At 38.2% G+C, this 21,258-nt stretch overlaps 1 protein-coding gene across 6 annotated transcripts in view; it reads left to right on the top strand.

Moving 5' to 3' along the window:
* Window positions 1–21,258, top strand: part of NUMB (NUMB endocytic adaptor protein) — a 174,798-nt gene that overhangs the window by 101,947 nt on the left and 51,593 nt on the right. For all 6 annotated transcript variants that reach the window (XM_082619471.1, XM_082619474.1, XM_082619472.1 and 3 more), the window contains one exon: window positions 6,890–7,030. In XM_082619471.1, the coding sequence (XP_082475597.1) occupies window positions 6,905–7,030 (126 nt within the window). In that variant the 5' untranslated portion in view covers window positions 6,890–6,904. The remainder of the gene's footprint in view (window positions 1–6,889; window positions 7,031–21,258) is intronic.

The following is a 21,258-nucleotide window of genomic DNA, read 5'->3' as shown; positions in this document are numbered from 1 at the left end:
GCATGTGGGATCCTCCCAGACCAGGGCTCGAACCCGTGTCCCCTGCATCGGCAGGCAGATTCTCAACCACTGCGCCACCAGGGAAGCCCTCTCATTCTTGATATTGGTAATTTGTATCTTTTTTCCCCCTAAATAGTCCAGCTATAGTTTATCAGTTTTTTTAATCTTCTCAAAGAGCCAGCTTTTGGTTTCCTTTTCTCTATGTTTCTATTTTCCTACTTTATTGCTTTCTGCTTTGATTCCTACTATTTCCTTTTTTTCTGCTTACTTTTCATTTCTTTGTCCTTTTAGTTTCTATAAGTAGAAGCTAAGGTCATTGTTTTAAGTAAGACCTTTCTTATTTTCTAATATAGACGTTTAGTGCAGGGTTTCTCAGTAGTGACACTATTGACAAAGCTGGATAATTCTTTGTTGTCAGGGGCTGGCCTATGCATAGGATGTTTAACAGTATCTCTGGCCACTATCCATGAGATGTCAGTGGCATCTCCCCTAGTGACAACCAAAAATGTCTCCTCCAGATATTGCCAAATGCACAAGATTGCCCCTCCCACCCCCGGTTGAGAACCACTGGTTTAGTGCTATAAATTTCTAAGTACTGCTTTTGTTACATCCCACAAATGTTGATATATTGTGTTTTCATTCAGTTCAGAATACTTTCTAAATTCCTTTACAATTTCTACTTTGACCCGTGGGCTATTTTGAAATGTGTTACTTAGTTTCCAAATATTTGGCAATTTAATTCCATTGTGGTCATTCCATACTTTGCGTGACTTGGAACCTTTTAAATTTGAGACTTGTTTTATGGCCCAGAAAATGTTCTGTATTGGTAAATGTTCCACATGCACTTGATTAGAATGTATATTCTATTGTCATTGGGTGGAATGTTCTATAAAGGTCAATCAGGTCATGTTGGTTGATAACTGTTGTTCAAGTCTTGCTGTTTATATCCTTGATGGTTTTCTTCCTACTTATTCTACTAATTATTGAGGGGGGCGTATATAGCCACTCTAGCTTTCTTTTGACTTGTATTAATATGGTATACTGTTTTCTTTCATTTTACTTTTAACCTATTTGTGTCTTTATATTTTAAGTGGGTTTATTTATTTATTTTTGAATTTTATTTTATTTTTATATTTTTATACAGCAGGTTCTTATTAATTATCTATTTGATACATATCAGTGTATACATGTCAATCCCAATCTCCCAATTCATCACACCCCCACCCCCACCCCACCCGCCACTTTCCCCCCTTGGTGTCCATACATTTGTCCTCCACGTCTGTGTCTTTATTTCTGCCCTGAAAACCGGTTCATCTGTACCATTTTTCTAGGTTTAAGTGGGTTTATTGTAGGCAGCACATGGTTGGGTCTTGCTTTTTTATCCAGCCTAGTGAAGAGCTAGTTAGTCTGTCTGACTACTGGGGGACTAGTGTCACTGCTGAAGGTACTGTCTCCCCTAACAAGTCTATTCCACATTTCACTGGGGTAACATGTGGCGATGGGGGCCAACATTCAGGACCATGGTGGACAGGGTGGAGGGCTGGTGAGTACTGTTGTATCATCCTTGCTGTGCCTACCTGGGACTGGGCAGAGGCACATGAAGGCAGGCCAACCCTTAGGGGACCCTGGAGGAAGCCAGCAACTGTGCCTGAGAGAGATGAGACTTTTGGAATCTGACTTACATTGTTACTGACCAATCAAAACATTCACTGGCCTTACTACTCAGCTGAACCAGTTGTTGGATTGTGGAAGGTCAAGGGGTAGATCCTAGGCTAGGGGCTCAGCACAGTGGCTGTTTACTATCTAGAATGCGAGCATTGCAAAAACGTAATCACTGCTATGGCTATGTTAATTCATACTGGCCAGTTATATGGTGTGTGCACCTCTATTTATTCATGTTTGAGTGTGCTGGGTTTAATTCTACTTACTGTATCCTAACTCCTATTAGGAAAAATAGGGAAATAATGAGATCATCACAAGAAAAGTTTCACCCGTCGTGACTGCTTATGGTTGCCCTGATCTCTTCCCTGAACTTCAGGCTTATACATATCTCCACCTAGAAGCCCTATAAACAGACCCCTCAAATTCAACAATTCAGTTTGCTGAATTCATCTATCCAGTTTACTGAGGCCTAAAACTTAGGAGTTGTATTTGGATTTCTCCCTCTGCCTCACCTTCTATAATAAATTCCTGCTCTTGACTTTCCCCATAAAGAGAGTCCTGTTGATCAAGCAAAGCTGAGTTTATTAAACTTACTGCAGCAAGGGAGAGCACCACTTTGACAGAGTCTTGGTAGTTAGGGGAAGTTAGGAAAGGGTATTTCTAGGGTTTTGAGATCTGGACTCACGTGGTTTAAGGCAGGTCCTTCAAGGTGGGGAACTGGTTGGGATGGGCAAAGTTTGTGACACAATATTTAAAATTAGTGGAGTTAACAAGAAAAGGTTCTTGAAGCAGTCTGTTATCCTGTCAGGAGAGCTGTTTGCCCTGATGTACAAATTGTTTGCCCAGATAAATTAGTTTGTAAAACTTTCCTGACACAGTGAAGCTAATTCTTGGCTTACAGTCTTACCATTTTCATTTTGGGCAAAATACTTTCCTGGAGCACAGTTACATCATGTTGACTCAGTTAATTCATAGATTTCTTGAATCTGTGTTTTGTTGATGCTGTTGCCTCTACCTGAAATATCTTTTCCCTCCTGCTCCACACAGTATGTGGCTAATGTTTGTTCTTTTAAATCTTAACTCAGGTAGTATCTCCTACAGGAATTGTTTCCTGAACCTAGACTGCTTCTAGGCCATACTGTGTATGGTATTATTATTACATTCCCCATATTGTGCAGAAATTAACCTTTTATAAGGGAAGAGAGCTACCAAAAGGCAAGTTGTCTTACTAATTTCTGTATCCACTAGCATTAATAACAGGGCACATGGTAAGTTTTCAAACAGTTTTTACTGACCCAAACAAATTGGGTCAGAGGGGGGAAGACCGAAGGAATAGGAGATAAGAGGTGATGATTTAACTTTAAATTAATGTGATTGAGACAGCGTTGATGCACCCAAATGTAGGAATTTGAGTAAGAGAGTAAGACTTAAGAGTACAATTAGGAAATGATCATATTGGGGGTAATAGTTTGTGTTGATTATTTCTCCAAGAGTGATAATGCAAAGAGAACACCAGTGGAGGACTGATATTTGGGGAATACCCTCAATGTGTAGGAGAAAGTAGAGGAAGCCCTCCAAGGCATCAGTAGAGACAGAAGTGAAGAAGATAAACCAGAGGAGTAGAGTCTGGGGACGGGGGAAGGCAGGGAGGAAACACGTGTACAAAGGAGAGCTGGAACTGTGGTGTCAAACTTTGCAGAGCATTTAAGGAATGAGAACTGTGAAAAGATTTTCTGAATTTGGCAATTAAGTTGTACCTAGTGACCTTTGAAAATTCTAGTAGAATGGGGATTTCATTTTTTAAAAATTTAGTTTGTAGGAAAGGACAAAATAAGTTGGTTCTCAGGTTTTATAGTTACAAAAATATATTCTTTACCTATATTCAACCAGGACTGTCACAAGGGGTATGATTTTCTTTATTTGGGAGTAAAGTTCAGTCTTGCTGAGGACCAATAGTAAACGTTACTTTGAATTAACTTTTTTTATTTTTTTCTTATTATCTGTTTTTTTTTGTAAGCAAAATCATTATACATAGATTACTTGAAAACAGAATGTTTGGTTTCTTCCTTGTATTAATTATTATCTTAATTGCTAGGTTATTTTACAGGCCAGTGGTAGTTACTCATTAAGAAGTAACAAGCAAGATACTATCATTGTGTATTTTCACTTTGCCAAGTTCATTTTAGAACAATTATAATTAATATCACTAATTTTCAAAAATTTCCGGCTGTGAAACCCTTTCCTTAAACTTTTACATGGAACCCCAACATGTAAATCAGAGAAAGTGGAGCTTGTCTGTTTGAAGCTGTGACAGGGACCTGAAGCTCCTCCTGAGAGTTTTGTCCAGTCTTCTAACCTCCTTCTCTTCCCTTCCAAACAACTGGTGGTCCTGGGGACTCCTCTGTGGAAATCCTAGGGCTACCTAAAGCATAGCTCAAGAATCACTGACACATAATTTTCTTTGTAGAAATGCTGATTGCAGAGCGTTTTAGTACTGAAAGTGACATGATATTTAGACCCCCAAACCAACTGACACTTCCAATCTGTTCTCTTATTGGTCAGTAGAGTGGTACAACAATAAATAGCTGCCCAAGAGCAAATAAATTTGTAATAGAGCTATTTAGACAGAGGTTGGATGTCTTCCTCTAAGGGAAGTTGTCAAAGTAGTTCCTTTGTCAGTGGGAGGTTGGCCTACTATTAAATGCAGTCTCTTCCAACATCGATGATTCTCTGGTCTTGCATGTCTACATTTATCCTACCTAGTAAATATCATCTAATACGATGGGGTTTATTTTATCTTTCATTTCTTCAAATTTATAGTATGCCATATATATGACAGGCACTGTATTAGATGCGGGGGTACTATTTAAACAAATAAGTTTAAACAAATAAGATATAGCCTACCATAAAGGAAGTAGAAAATTGCTGTAAGTCTTGAGGAGTACAGTAATAGAGTTAAGCAGAGGGTGTTCATGGGAATCATATGAAATGCAAGGACCCAGACCAGATAGGGGCTTGTCAGAAATGATGCTAGCTTCTATGAAGACTCTGAGCTGACTCTTTAAAGATGAGTAAACTTCAACAGAAGCAAATAGAGAAAGGTCTTTCTAGGCAGATGAAGGAACATGTACAGAGGCTCTGAAAGATAGCATGCCTTGTTTGGAGAACTGTAAGTAGTTTCATATGGCTGGAGCTTAGCATGTGAATGGGGCTGGTGAGTGAAGCCAGATAAAAAAAGGACTGTGTTTGCCATGCTTGGGCATTTGGACTTTATCTTGAAAGTGATGTGACGCAATTGAAGGATTTTAAGCAGAGTAATTGCATGGTCAGATTTGTGTTTTAGAAAGCACTCTGGCAGTAGTCAGGAGAACAGATCGGAATGGACCTCTCTTGGAAGCAAAGAGACCATTAAGTTGTTCAGCTTTTGCAATGATTTAAGCAAAAATGAGGATAGTAGAACCGATGTGGTGGGTGGGGGAATTAATTCAAGATACTAAGGAGGTAAGATCCATAGGTATTGGTCAGAGAAAGAATAGAAGTGAGGATGACTTTCAGGTGTTTGGGTTGGCCAGCTGGGTAGGTGTGTAGTCTTTTTTTGCTAAGAGAAAGAAATTAAAAAGAAAGGAATCATACAGGCTTTTTGCCTCAAGGTTCTTAGGCTGCCAATTTAAGCAAGGATATAGGTGCTTTTTATTTTCTTGTATTTGTATTTGTGTATATTTAAAAAATGTGATATGAAAGTATATAACAGGATGTATTATCAAGGAAGGTTATGGAATTCTTTTTGGAAGTCTGTTAGATTAAGGTAGGCTCTCATTTAAGGTAGTTTAGGAATGAGTGATCTACTTAAAGGCAAAGGGATGGATTACCTTTTGTCGAGTCCTTTGATTGTTTAGTATCTACCTCATCTACTCTATAAATCAACTTTGAATTGAGAAATACTAAATTGATTTTTAGAAAATCCAGAGATTTTTACATTACCATTCATCTGTCAGAATTTTTACCTTTTAAGAAAAATGTGTGGTAAGATTGGCCTGTCTGTGTAAATTAGCTAATTTGGTAATAGTTCTGCTGTGGCATTATGAACTTTAAAATACAAAATGATTTTTCCTCAGAATGCAAACTTTGATTTTCAAGTCTTTCGTTGGTGTTATGTGGGAATTAATGTTCCATCCCTTGTTATTTAACACTCCTGACAGAGAAGATGTTTCCTTTATATAGCTTTGTCACATCATTTTCTCAAGTTAGGATCACTTTTTTAGGCTGGTTGAGGCGCTTAAATCCCTCATGGAAAGAGTGAGCAATGCTCCTTAATAGAAAACTGAAGGTATTGGTTTCAGATTTTGAGATTTGCCCTATAAAGAAACACTTAATCATTATGTTTATTCATTGGCTCTTAAATGCTCCATTGTTTCTTATCAGATAAGTCTTCCTTCCCTGTAGTTTTGTAATTTCTACTGTACCTTTGAAAGCATTAGAGAAGTGCCTCTTCCAGTAACAAAACAAAAACACTGACTGTAGTTTAATACTTTTTAATTTACAGAGTTAATGATGAGACTGGGACCTTTGTCATCGAAAACTATTAGATTACTTTCATATCTGTAATGATTATGAATATGAAAGTACATTCTGATGTCATACTACTTGCAAGAAATTATTTCTTTAGAATAATGTAATCCTAGAACTTTTTCTTCTTTAAGTATGTTTAAAGGAAACTTTATTTCTTTTTATAAAATACCTTTTACAAAAGGCTATTAAAGTCCCTGCTTTGCTTAGTGTCTTCTGATAGTAAGCCAAAAAGATCCCCAAATTTCAGTGTTCCAGAATGTTTTTTTGTTAATAAGGATCAAAGTTTTCAGAATATTTTCAAAAATTGTTAGCAGTTTATACTTTGGCTACAGGTACACTTTTCCTTATTCAGGAGTTAGAATGGATTTGAGAGGTAGATCAGGAGGAATACTCATTGGATTATTGCAATTAAAGTGCTTGAAAGTTCTTAGAATAACATCTCTTCAGATCCTACAACAGTTTATTGTTGTTTTACAAGAATAGCATTGTCTTTTCAAAAAGTGAAGTGATTTGTTTGTTTGAACTTAGAGTTACTCTAAGAGGAAGTATACTAATTGCTCATTTCCCCCTAAAACAAAACCTTTAATTTGGGATACTAGTAATCCAAACTTTAAATATGTGAGAAAGTAATAACTTCCTTTTCATACTTCTTTTACAGCTTGTAAAAATTAAAATGAATAAACTACGGCAAAGTTTTAGGAGAAAGAAAGATGTTTATGTCCCAGAGGCCAGTCGTCCACATCAGTGGCAGACAGATGAAGAAGGAGTTCGTACTGGAAAATGTAGCTTCCCAGTTAAGGTAAGAGCTCATGTTTCTATAAATCTAGATGTGGAAAAGAATTGACAGTTTATTATATGTGAAATTCCATTAATTAGGGCAGTTAAAAGAAAACACTCTAAAAGCTAATCCCTTTATATTCTGCTTCAATGGTAGAATTAGTAAGAAGAAAAACAGATTATAATTAATGATTTTTCTCTTTATATTTAAATAAGAATTTCTTGTATATAATCTGGAATCACTACAAATAAAATCACTTCTTTTTAAAATTTTATTTTATTTTATTTATTTAGTTTTGGCTGCGTTGGGTCTTTGTTGCTGTGCACGGGCTTTCTCTAGTTGAGGCGAGTGGGGGGCTACTCTCCATTGCGGTGCCTGTGCTTCTCATTGTGGTGGCTTGTCTTTGTTGCGGAGCACTGGCTCTAGGCGTGTGGGCTTCAGTAGTTGTGGCTCATGGGCTCTCGGGCTCATGGGCTCTCGAGTGCAGGCTCAGTAGTTGTGGTGCATGGGCTTAGTTGCTCCGCATTATATGGGATCTTCCTAGACCAGGGCTTGAACCCGTGTCCCCTGCATTGGCAGGTGGATTCTTAACCACTGAGCCACCAGGGCAGTCCCAAGATCACTTCTGATGAGAATACTAATCCTGAAATATCTAAAAGTCCTGAATTATCAAGAATCACAAGAATCAAATTATTTTCAACAGGATATGCTTACTAAGTGGTGGGACAGAGGAAGCTGGCGTCTGCCTTCTTAAATACAGGCCTGGTATGTTCTAGAAAAGCTTAAATGGAAAGAGTTAAGTCAAAAGGGATTTCCTCTTTAATCTTGTAACTTTTAATCATATAGAGGTCATTTAAACTAATGCTGTCATTTATCAGATCAGAAAAAGGAAGCTTAAAGAGGTTAAGAACATAGTGAAGATCTAGAGAAGGGGGTGCCGTGCAGGTGCTTTTTGTTACTGCTACTTGAGACTGGAGAAGAAGGGTCTATATTTAAGGTCGTGGAAGAAATAAACGTACATGCTATATATACCGCTTAGTGAAAAGAAGCAATTAATAGTAGTATAAGCATGCTATGAGATGTATTAAGTATGAGGACAAAAAAATAGAAGGAACTACAGCAAAATGTTAATATCTTGAAGAAAAAAATTTAGTTTAATATAAAGTGTTAGCATTGGGCTTCCCTGGTGGCGCAGTGGTTGAGAGTCTGCCTGCCGATGCAGGGGATATGGGTTCGTGCCCTGGTTCGGGAAGATCCCACATGCCGCGGAGTGGCTGGGCCCGTGGGCCAAGGCCGCTGAGCCTGCATGTCCGGAGTCTGTGCTCCACAACGTGAGAGGCCCGCGTACCTCAAAAAAAAAAAAAAAAAAAGAAAAAAAATAAAGTGTTAGCATTTTTCTCTATTTTTTGTATATTCTTATGTGTGAATATTCTTATTGTGATTTTCTGCTCCTTTTTACTGCCTCAGTACTATGATTGAAACATGGACTGAAGTCTCAGAAAGAAAAACAATCCATATGATAGGAAAAGTGCTTTTGAGAATCTGTAGGTTAAATTAATACATGATTTTTAAAATACACAAATTATCCACAGTCTGTCAATGATGAAACATTTTACTAATCACTTAGCTTTGTCTACGCAATTTATTTGCTGAAACTTCTTTTACAGGAGTAATAAACTTAATATTTAATTTTAAATGCTTAGTGTGATATTAAAATACAAACAAAACAAAACACCTCTCTTACATAAAAACTAACACTCTTCTCTATTACCCCACACCCAGCCAAACAGTAGGTTCAATTTTTTTTTTTTTAATAAATTTATTTATTTATTTTTGGCTGTGTTGGGTCTGTTGCTGTGCACAGGCTTTCTCTAGTTGCGGCGAACGGGGGCTACTCTTGGTTGCAGTGAGCGGGCTTCTCATTGTGGTGGCTTCTCTTGTTGCAGAGCACAGGCTCTAGGCACACAGGATTCAGTAGTTGCAGCACACAGGCTCAGTAGTTGTGGCTTGTGGGCTCTAGAGTGCAGGCTCAGTAATTGTGGTGCACAGGCTTAGTTGCTCCGTGGCATGTGGGATCTTCCCAGACCAGGGCTCGAACCCATGTCCCCTGCATTGGCAGGCAGATTCTTAACCACTGCACCACCAGGGAAGCCCAGTAGTTTCATTTTGATTATACAAATTGAGTATTAAGTATATTGAAGTGGGTACTGTTACACGTTGTTGATTGTTTGGAGGATACTTTGCAGCCTTATAGGAGGACAATTTGGAAATATCAGTTAAAATTTTAAACACACTTTTCATTTGACCAGCAATTTTACATTTAAGAATTGCATTTAAGTACATCCATAGATATACACTGGCATGAGTGATCATTCTAGCAATAGTAATAGTAAATATAATCGTAAAAATCTGGAAACAAGTTAAATGCCATCATTCTGGGATTGGGTAAAGAAATTATGACATCAATTATGGGGAATTCTTTGACACTTAAAAAAAGAATAAGGTAGATCTGTATTCACATATTTGGTAAATTATTTTGAACACCTGCTATGTGCCAGACAGATGCTAAGTGGTAAGCAAATAAGATATAGTTCTTGCTCTTGTAGAGTTTATAGTCTCCTTGTGGGAGAGATAGACTTTAATTAGATATTTGTGTTAATAATATATGATTACAAACCGAGACATGTGCTTTTTAAAACTTTTTTCTCTCTTTTAAAAAATTTTTATTGAAATATAGTCGATATACTACAATGTTGTGTTAGTTTCAGGTATGAGCAAAGTGATTCAGTTATATATATATTCTTATCTTTATATTCTCTTCCATTATAGGTCATTATAATTGAATATAGTTCCCTATGCTATACAGTAGGTCCTTGTTGGTTGTCTATTTTATATATAGTAGTGTGTATATTTTAATCCCAAACTCCTAATTTATCCCTCTCCCACCCCTTTCCCCTTTGGTAACCCTATGTTTGTTTTCTATGTCTGTGAGTCTATTTCTGTTTTGTAAATAATTTTTTTTTAAAATTTTTATCTTTTTTTTAAAGATTCCACATGTAAGTGATGTCATATGATATTTGTCTTTATCTCTGTGGCTTACTTCACTTAGTGTGATAATCTCTAGGTCCATCCGTGTTGCTGCAAGTAGCATTATTTCATTCTTTTTTATGGCTGAGTAATATTCCATTGTATGTATTTACCACATCTTCTTTACCCATTCATCTGTTGATGGACAGTTAGGTTGCTTCCATGTCTTGGCTATTGTAAATAGTGCTGCTGTGAACATTGGAGTGCATATATCTTTTTGGATTATAGTTTTCTCTGGATATATGCCCAGGAGTGGGATTGCTGGATCATGTGGTAGATCTATTTTTAGTTTTTTAAGGAAACTCCATACTGTCCTCCATAGTGGCTGCACCACTTTACATTCCCACCAACAGTGTAGGATGGTTCCTTTTCCTCCACAGCCTCTCCAGCATTTATTATTTGTAGACATTTTGATGGTGGCCCTTCTAACTGGTGTGAGGTGGTACCTCATCATAGTTTTTTTTTTTTTTTGCGGTACGCGGGCCTCTCACTGTCGTGGCCTCTCCCGCCGCGGAGCACAGGCTCCGGACGCGCAGGCTCAGCGGCCATGGCTCACAGGCCCAGCCGCTCCGCGGCACGTGGGACCCTCCCGGACCGGGGCACGAACCCGTGTCCCCTGCATCGGCAGGCGGACTCTCAACCACTGCGCCACCAGGGAAGCCCCTCATCATAGTTTTGATTTGCATTTCTCTAATAATTAAGTCAAGCATCTTTTCATGTGCTCTTTGGCCATCTGTATGTCTTCTTTGGAGAAATGTCTGCTTAGGTCATCTAAGGAGACATTTTTGATTGGGTTCATTTTTTTGATATTAAACTGTATGAGCTGTTTGCATATTTTGGAGATTAATCCCTTGTCCATCACAGCATTTGCAAATGTTCTTTCCCATTCTGTAGGTTGTTTTTTTGTTTTGTTTATGGTCTGTTTTTCTGTGCAAAAGCTTTTAAGTTTAATTAGATCACGTTTGTTTGAGGTAAGTGCTTTTTCAAAGGGAATCTGGTTCTGTAAGAACGTGTAACAAAAAACTTGACTTAGACTACAGGATCAGGGAAGGCTTCCCTGAGAAAGTAAAGTTTGACCTGATATCTAAAGACTGTGTAGGAATGAATTAGGTACAAAGATAGACAGAACATTTCAAAATTATGGAACGTGTATATACATAGGCCCTGGTCATGGGAGGAAAGAATATCAAGGAGCTAAAGGAAAGCTGTAGTATAGGAAGTTAGATGAACCTGAAAAGAAGTAAGGCAGAGCTTTGTAGGCCATGTTAAGGATTTTAGGCTTTTAGAGTGATGGGAAACCATTAAATGGTGTGTTGTTCATTATTTGTTTATTTTATTATGATAAAATATACATAACAAAAAAGTTTAATAACATTCATATTGTTGTGCAGTCATCAGCACTATCTATCTCCAGAACTTTTTCATCTTCCCAAACTGGGACTCTAGCTGCAGTTGTTTGGAGGTCACCCATAGTGGTTAAAAGGAATCTGGTGAAAGATTGCTAATCCAGAGGGGAGATAATGGTAGGCTGGACTAGGGTGGTGACTGTGGAGATGAAAAGAAGTAAATTGGAAGATAATTGAGATAAAGGCAACAGGAATTGGAGACAGATTGGATCTAGGAAATGAAAAAGGGTAGTATTAAGGATGATACCTAGTATCTTGTCTCAAACTGATAGAGGTAATGATCATTGATATAGGAAACATGAAAGAATATTCTCTGCATGTGCTTATACAGAATGATTTTAGTGTATTATTAAGTGATAAAGACAAGGTACAGAGCAGTTTATATAGAATGATTCTGTTTATGGTTAAAAAGAAAAAATCATGTATATGCTTATATATATGTAAGAAATATCTGTAAGAAGATGACACAGGTAATTCTGAACTCTGAACGGTAATGAAGGATTGGGGATCTTTTACTTTTCAATATATATCCTTTGGAACTAGTGACATTTTTTATCATGAGCATGTATCATATTAGTAATAAGCATATAATATATATATATATATTTTTAAAACCTCATTCACAGGATTCTGAGAGACTCGTATACAGTGTTGAAATAACTGTAGTAAAGTTAATTGAAGCACTTTTAATTGCCTATGAAATATACAACTTTAAAGTATTTTATGTGAGATAAGTAAGGCTCAGTATCTTTCAGTGAAGTTCTCATTTGTCATAAGAAACAGCTGGTTGGGATGTATTTTAGAGGTAAACACAGAAGATAAGAGATTTGTATCTTAGGTAGGGCAGCTTATTTAGGGTGTTTTTTGTTTTTTGGGGGGGTTTTTTTGCGGTACACGGGCCTCTCACTGTTGTGGCCTCTCCCGTTGCGGAGCACAGGCTCCGGGCGCGCAGGCTCAGCAGCCATGGCTCACGGGCCCAGCCGCTCCGCGGCATGTGGGATCTTCCCGGACCGGGGCACGAACCCGTGTCCCCTGCATCAGCAGGCGGACTCTCAACCACTGCGCCACCAGGGAAGCCCCTTTAGGGTGTTTTTGTTTGATCTTTTCCAAATGGTCTTTTGAAATCCTTTCTACAAGATATTCATCCTCTCTGCTGTGTTGTGTTCCCCTTTCCTGCCTTCCTTCCCAACCCACCCTATCCCCCCTCATCCCATACTCTTACATACAGGTGACCCAGAATAGAATAGGAGGATCAAAACCTGAAATTCTTTTCCCATAGCCTAGAAATAGATGCATTTCCTCAGTCAGATTTAACTGGGCAAATGATATCTTATCTGGGCTTGCCTTAGAAACCACTGAATTCTGAACGAGTAATGGATTGGTATAAATAAATTTCCCATGTAGGCAACTAGTAAGGTGGTGGGCATGCTTACTGAGGGAGAACATGTTTGGGGGTAGAGAAGATGAGTTCCTTTTGAGGTGCATATGAGACATGCACATGCAGATCCCCACTGACCACAAAAGCTCCATGAGCTTTGATTTTGAGGTTACAAATAAACTTTAGTGAGTAGGTGAGTTTGCAAATATGGAATCCTCGAATAACAAGGGTTGGCTATATATAAATTAACATTAGAGTCATGAGTAAGTAAGATTGCCTAGGGGAAGTGAGAAGAGAAGAAGGCCTGGGACAAACATAGAAAGGACAGGCAGTGTAATAGGTATCTTCAAAGGAGAATAAGAATGAGTAGCCAGGGCTTCCCTGGTGGCACAGTGGTTGAGAGTCCGCCTGCCAATGCAGGGGACACGGGTTCGTGCCCCGGTCCCGGAGGATCCCACATGCCATGGAGCGGCTGGGCCCGTGGGCCATGGCCGCTGGTCCTGCGCGTCCGGAGCCTGTGCTCCGCAATGGGAGAGGCCACAATAGTGAGAGGCCCGCATACCGCAAAAAAAAAAAAAAAAAAAAGAATGAGTAGCCAGAGAGATAGAAGGGAAACCAGGAGAATGTGGTCTCAGAAACCAAGGTTTCAAGGAAGAAGAAAATGGTCAAGTGCTGTAAAGAAATCAAGTAAGAAATGAAACTTCATTAGATTAAATATTTGAAAGTGTTGCTGACTTACAGTGGAGTCTTGAGGATGGAATCTAGGTTGAGTGGATGGATGCAAAATAAGGAGACAACAAATCTAGAGATTACTAATCCAAGAAGTTTGTCAGACAAGGTTATGTGATGCGGGGAGGGGTGGAAGGGGGCAGTATTGCAAGAGGTAGAAGGGAACTTTGGTGGTAATGGCTATCTATTACATTGATTGTGATGGTGGTTTCTCAGGTATATACATGATTCAAAAACTCAGCAGATTGTGTACTTTAAATATGTATAGTTTATTGTATGTCAGTTATACCTCAGTAAGGCAGTTAAATTTTGTTTTTAATGAAGAAGTCTGTCTTCAAAGGAGACCAGAAAGGCAGAGTAACAAAGGGAGTGTGAGGTTGAAAACCTGTGTGTGTGTGTTGGGCATGGAGGCGTATTTTGTTTTGTTTTTAAAAATAGTTTTATTAGATAATTTGCGTAAAATGAAGTTTACTCATTTGAAGTGTGTGAATCACCATGGTTTGATTTTGTGTTGAATTTTGTTTTTAAAATGGGAGAGACTTGAGCATAAATAAAGGTCTTTACAAAGAAGCATGTGGAGAGTGGATTCGTTTTATACTGGAGGAAGGAAGCTGCTTCTATTTTTAACAATAGCAAAGGTGAAAAACAGGGTAAATGCACTTAAATTTATGGTGTTGGTGGCATGAGATTGATGGAGTTCTATTCTAAAGATGTATTTTCTCACGGAAATAGGAAGTGAAGACATCTGTAGAAGAGAGAGGGGAGAAGTTGTAGAATTAGATTGGCATAGCTACTCTAGAGAATAGGTGATACAGAATATGCAGTTACTAGAAATAGAGATGCAATTACTAGACACTAATCAAGTGAAGCTACAGCTGGTTTGGGCTCTGCCATGTATGTTTAAATAAACTGGTGCCTGTGGAAGTGTAATAATTTAGTATTAGAGTAGTGATTAATTAGAGTTAAGTAGGTTTCAAAGCTTGTCTTGCAATTCTGCCTACTAGTATAAGAGAAACTATTAACAACAGAATCCAGCAACCAAATTAAAGAATAATTTATGTCCTCACTCATTATTATCAAAAGATAAAGATTGAGGGAGCAAATACCTTTTATATCAGAATGGGACAGCTCTTTACAAACATACACACAGAGACTTCCCACTACTTTACGTTGGCTAAGATTGAATCAAATCAAATCCATAGTTGGAAGCAAAGTCAAGAAAGCAATTATTTGGTTTTTTCAGCCTGTACCATGGAGGCAAGCTCTTCTGGCAGGGAAACCATTTGAAAGAATGGCTGTCATGTAGGCAACTAACAATGTCAGCCACAGTCACTATATCATATATAATCTTCTAAAGTATCTGTCCTCTCTTTTTTTGTTCTTTTTCCTACTGCCACTGCTTTAATCAAGTCCTCATCTTTGTTTTCTCCCTCAGACCATTACAAGAACTCTTAACTGTTTTTCTTGCTTTTGATCTTGTTTCCCTTCCAAACTATTGTCTTAGTGCCTAATAGTGATCTTTCTAAATTGCACATATGGTTATGTCACTTACCTGCTTCCTGTCCTCCAGTGGCTCTGTAATAAAATTTTGGAGAGGCATCTAGACTTCTGTAAAAGCATATTCTTTTAAGCCAAACTACCTGAGTTGAGTTTGATCTATGCCAGTTATTATTAACTATGTGATCTCTTTTAAAAATTACTTAACCTCTGTTGAATGGATAAAGAAGATGTGGTATATACATACAATGGAATATTACTCAGCCATAAAAAAGAATGAAATAATGCCATATGCAGCAACATGGATGGACCTAGAGATTATCATACTATATGAAATAAGCCAGTGAGAGAAAGACAAATGACATATGATATTGCTTATATGTAGAATCTTAAAAAAAAAGATACAAATGAACTTATATACAAAACAGAAATAGAAGCACAGACATAAAAAATAAATTTAGCACCAGCTTCTGGCAGCCACCGATCTATTTTTCTCTTCTGTATTTTTGCTTTTACCAGAAAGTCATATAAATGGAATCATATGATATTTTGCCTTTAGAATTGGCTTCCTTCACTTAACATGATGTACATGCGATTCATCTATGTTGTTGTGTTTGGCATTTAATTGAAGACTAATATTTCATTGTATGGTGTACCACATTTTATTTATTAGTTCTCTAGTTAGAGGAAATTTGGGTTTGCCCAGCTTGGGGGGATTACAAATAAAGCCTATAAATATGATTGTATAAGTTTTCATACAAATATAAGTTTCCATTTTAATAAGGTAAATACAAAGGAGCAGAATTGCTGGACCATATGGTAAATCTATGCTTAACTTTGTAAAATACTGCCAATTTATTTTCCAAAATGTCTCTACCATTTTGCATTCCCACCAACAAAGTGTAAGTGTTACAGTGATTCTACATCATTACCAGAACATGGAATTGTCAGGTTTTTAAAGTTCTAATTATTTTGTCTATTCTAAAGATATTTGGTTGTATCTCATTGTGGTTTTAATTTGTTTTTCTCTAATGACTAGTAGTGTTGAGCATCTTTTCATGTAACTATTTTGCCATTCATACTTTTTTTGGTAAAATTTCTATTCATATCTGCTGCCAATTTGAAAAATTAGATTATTTGTTTTCAGATTTTTGAGTTTTGAGAGCTCTTTATGTATTCTATATATATATATGTACTTTATTAAATATATGATTTGCAAATTAAAAAATAAATAAAAATAAATAAATATAGGGTTACCAAAGGGGAAAGGGGGAGATAAATTAGGAGTTTGGGATTAACATATGTACACTACTATGTATAAAATAGATAACCAACAAGGACCTACTGTCTAGCACAGGGAACTGCACTTTTGTAATAACCTATAGGAGAAAAGAATCTGAAAAAGAATATATAATGGAATCAGTTTGCTGTACACCTGAAACTAATACAACAGTTTAAATCAACTATACTTCAATAAAAAAATAAAATTAAAAGAGAAATTACTTAACTTATCTGTGCCTCAGGTTTTTCATCTGTAAAATGAGAACTAGTACTAGAATTAGTATAGTGTTATGAAAATTAAATGAGTAAATGCAGTATATGACAAATACAACACTGTCTGGCACATAGTGAGTGCACAATAAACGTTTGCTGCTGCTGCTGCTGCGCTCTGATTGTTGTTATTGGTTAGATGACAACTGAATACTTGAGTTTTTAATCTGCATTTATTTTTTTTGGTGTTTTCCTTAATTGATTTTTTTTAACACTTCAAGTTAAATGTCTTCTTTTGAAAAGTAGCCGGAAGTTTTTGATAGTTGTTTGGTGCCTGAGGACTTATGCACTGGTTATACCAACCTCTCCCAGCTTTAAAAATTCTGTTTATCCCAAGAGATGAGATATTTTCTGCTGCTCATAATTTTATTGCTTGTGTGTGACCATCTTCTGCATACGTAATGTTTTGTTTCAAAGCTGCCTCACACTGTAAAACTTACTGTTGAGCCACGTGTGATACCAATGAAATAAATCTACTGAAGTGACAGTTGGTTGAACAGATACATTGAATTCACATCTACATTTGCTAGCACGCTGGCAATGACAAATACATCATAATTTGCTCTTCTTTCTGAAACACTAAAAATTTGGAAAAATCGGTCTTTGGATCAGAGCAATGAGATATTTCAGATAAGTTTTGTTTGTTTGTTTGTTTTCGGTTTTTTTTTTTTTTTTTTTGCGGTACGCGGGCCTCTCACTGTTGTGGCCTCTCCCGTTGCGGAGCACAGGCTCCGGGCGCGCAGGCTCAGCGGCCATGGCTCACGGGCCTAGACGCTCCGCGGCATGTGGGATCCTACCAGACAGGGGCACGAACCCGTGTCCCCTGCATCGGCAGGCGGACTCTCAACCACTGCGCCACCAGGGAAGCCTTCAGATAAGTTTTTAACATAAATTTTGAAATGTTTACTGGCTTATTCGTCCCAAGCATTTCAGTTACTCATGATTTGCTGTATTCTTTACAAAGAAGTTTCAACTCTATCCAGTAACTCTTTTTAAAAAAAAAAACTTACTGAAATATAGTTGATATACAGTCTTGTGTTAGTTTCAGGTGTACAGCAAAGTGATTCAGTTATACATTCTTTGTTTACATTCTCTTCCATTATGGGTTATTATAAGATATTGAGTATACTTCCCTTGCTATACAGTAGTTCCTTGTTGGTTATCTGTTTTATATAAACTAGTATGTATATTTTATTTTATTTATTTATTTTTTAAACCTGTTTTTAAAAAATTTTATTTATATTATTTTATTTATTTATTTTTGGCTGTGTTGGGTCTTCATTGCTGTGCGCGGGCTTTCTCTCTAGTTGCAGCAAGTGGGGGCTACTCTTCATTGGGGTGCACGGGCTTCTCATTGCAGTGGCTTCTCTTGTTGCAGAGCATGGGCTCCAGGCACACAGGCTTCAGTAGTTGTGGTTCTTGGGCTCTAGAGTGCAGGCTCAATAGTTGTGGCTCACGGGCTTTGTTGCTCCACGGCATGTGGGATCCTCCCAGACCAGGGCTCAAACCCATATCCCCTGATTGGCAGGCAGATTCTTAACCACTGCGCCACCAGGGAAGCCCAGTATGTATATTTTAATCCCACTACTAATTTATCCCCCCCCACCCCTTTCCCCTTTGGTAACCCTAAATTTGTTTTCTATGTCTGTGAGTCTATTTCTGTTTTGTAAATAAGTTCATTTTTATCTTTTTTTTTTACATTGCACATATAAGTGATATAATGATATTTTTCTTTCTATGGCTCACTTCACTAAGTGTGATAATCTCTAGGTCCATCCATGTTGCTGCAAATGGCATTATTTCATTCTTTTTTATGGCTGAGTAATATTCCATTGTATATATATATCACATTTTCTTTACCCATTCATCTGTCGATGGACACTTAGGTTGCCTCCATGTCTTGGCTATTGTAAATAGTGCTGTTATGAACAATGGGGTACATGTATCTTTTTGGATTGTAGTTTTCTCTGGATATATGCCCAGGAGTGGGATTGCTGGATCATATGGTAGCTCTATTTTTAGTTTTTTAAGGAACCTCCATACTGTTCTCCATAGTGGCTGCACCAGTTTACATTCCCACCAACAATGTAGGATGGTTTCTTTTCCTCCACAGCCTCTTCAGCATTTATTATTTGTAGACTTTTTGACGGTGGCCCCTCTAACCAGTGTGAGGTGGTACCTCAGTAGTTTTGATTTGCATTTCTCTAATAATTAACATTGTTGAGCATCTTTTCATGTGCCTTTTGGCCATCTGTATGTCTTCTCTGGAGAAATGGCTATTTAGTCTTTTCAGTAACTCTTAAGAATTTATTTTCTTTGTGGAGTAAAATGCAGTAAGATTACATGATATTGTTAGGGAATAGTTGATGATATCTGATTATTTGAAGTTAGGATTTGAACTTTGGCAGTCTAGATTTAGAGGGTTGTGTTCTTTTTTTTTTTTTTTTTTGCGGTACGCGGGCCTCTCCCGTTGCGGAGCACAGGCTCCAGACTCGCAGGCTCAGCGGCCATGGCTCACGGGCCCAGCCACTCCACGGCACGCGGGATCCTCCCGGATCGCGGCACGAACCCGCGTCCCCTGCATCGGCAGGCGGACTCCCAACCACTGCGCCACCAGGGAAGCCCGAGGGTTGTGTTCTTAAGCACTGTTATAATTTTATAGCACAATGTGTGAATTAAAAATTACTTTATTAAAACAGTGTTGAATATAATTAAACTTTAAAAAATTTCATGATATATGCTTTTCATTCATGTGATATATGCTTTTCATTCATACGATATATGCTTGTGGCTAAAAAACAAGTGCCTTCCCTACCCCTAATCCCACTCCCCAGTGACACTTAACCATTTTTATTTCTGCTTCCCATTGGTAATATTTTAACAATGCTTATCATTGGTTCTCCACTATAAAGAAGAGAAAGGATGATTTAACCCACACATCCTGCCCTTCCATCTTCTCTTTGCCCCTTCTCCATGCAGACTTCAGAGATTAGATTATTTTTAGTTTTTTCTCTTGGTTTCCTATACCATAAAATTTTTGTTCTATTAATTTTAGATGGTATGTCTTCATTCCCTACCATGTAGTATAAAAATACTAAAACCCTTTGTTCTCTTACCTTCAAACTGATACCAACTATGCTTTTCTTTTTTGTTGTTGTTGTACACGGGCCTCTCACTGTTGTGGCCTCTCCTGTTGCGGAGCGCAGGCTCAGCAGCCATGGCTCACGGGCCAAGCCGCTCCGCGGCATGTGGGATCCTCCTGGGCCGGGGCACGAACCTGTGTCCCCCGCATCGACAAGCGGACTCCGAACCACTGCGCCACCAGGGAAGCCCCATCTATGCTTTTCTTTTTAACATTATATAGGTCAATAATATTTGCATTCTACACCATAAATTGTCTCCTTTTCTTTGACTTGAGTTTATTGTAAAAGTTTTCATTATTATGACTCTTATTATTGTTTAATGTAGCACTAAGTAATGTGTACATTTCCTTCTCTATCCAGTAATTCATTGATGTAGTCAAAAGATATTCACTGAGTGCCTGCTGTGTTGTAGGCATCTAGGCACTGCGAACACAAGGGAACAAAACAGACAAAATCCTTGCACAGTGCATGCATTCTAGTGGGTGTCAACAATGAACAAATAAATGTACCTGGCATACAAAAAGGGAATTAGGTGTTAAGGGAGTATGTGGAGGGTGAGATTTAAAATAGGATGCTCCGGGAATCCCTCACTGAAAAAGTGATTTTTTAGGAAAGACCCAAAAAAAGTAAGAAAGCAACATTCAGGTGTCTGAGGAAGCAGATTGTAGACAGTGGGCAGCAAGTGCAAAGGCTCTGGGGTAGGAGAAAGCCTGTTGTGTTGGAGGCACAGCAATGAGGCCAGTGTGTTTAGAGCAGATGGCACAAGTAGAGGTGAGATCAGGTAAGTAGCAGGGTCCCCTGATTATGCATGTGGTTTAGTACTTTTCAGTACTATCAGACCTATCACCTGTTAATTTACTAGTTATATAATCTTGTCTAAAGCACGTAACTTTTTTGACACCTGGTGTCTCATTTGGAAGGTGAAGTTTTTTGATCTCTTTAAGTTCTTTTAAGCTTTAAATTTACGTGGTTAGATTTAGTACATATGCTTAGTTTAGTGTTCTGTTTTGGTTTTTTTTGGCCGCAGTGCGCAACTTGTGGGATCTTAGTTCCCCAACGAGGGATTAAACCCTGGCCCTTGGCAGTGAAAGTGCGGAGTCCTAACCACTGGTCCACCAGGGAATATACTTAGTTTAGATCACTTGTTCAAATGTAATTGTATTATTCCAAATTTATACTTAAAGAATAGTCCATTTTAATTTAACTACTCCTTTTTTTTTTTTTTTTTTGCGATACGCGGGCCTCTCACTGCTGTGGCCTCTCCCGTTGCGGAGCACAGGCTCCGGACGCGGAGGCTCAGCGGCCATGGCTCATGGGCCCAGCCGCTCCGCGGCATGCGGGATCCTCCCGGACCGGGGCACAAACCCGTGTCGCCCGCATCGGCAGGCGGACTCTCAACCACTGCGCCACCAGGGAAGCCCTAACTACTCCTTTTTGATTAAAGACCCTAAACAAATT

Source organism: Mesoplodon mirus, assembly GCF_964341445.2.
Source record: "Mesoplodon mirus genome assembly, chromosome: 4".
NCBI classification, from domain to species: Eukaryota; Metazoa; Chordata; class Mammalia; order Artiodactyla; family Ziphiidae; genus Mesoplodon; species Mesoplodon mirus.
Note: the sequence above shows the minus strand (reverse complement) of the source record. Positions and strands in the feature narration are given on the sequence as shown.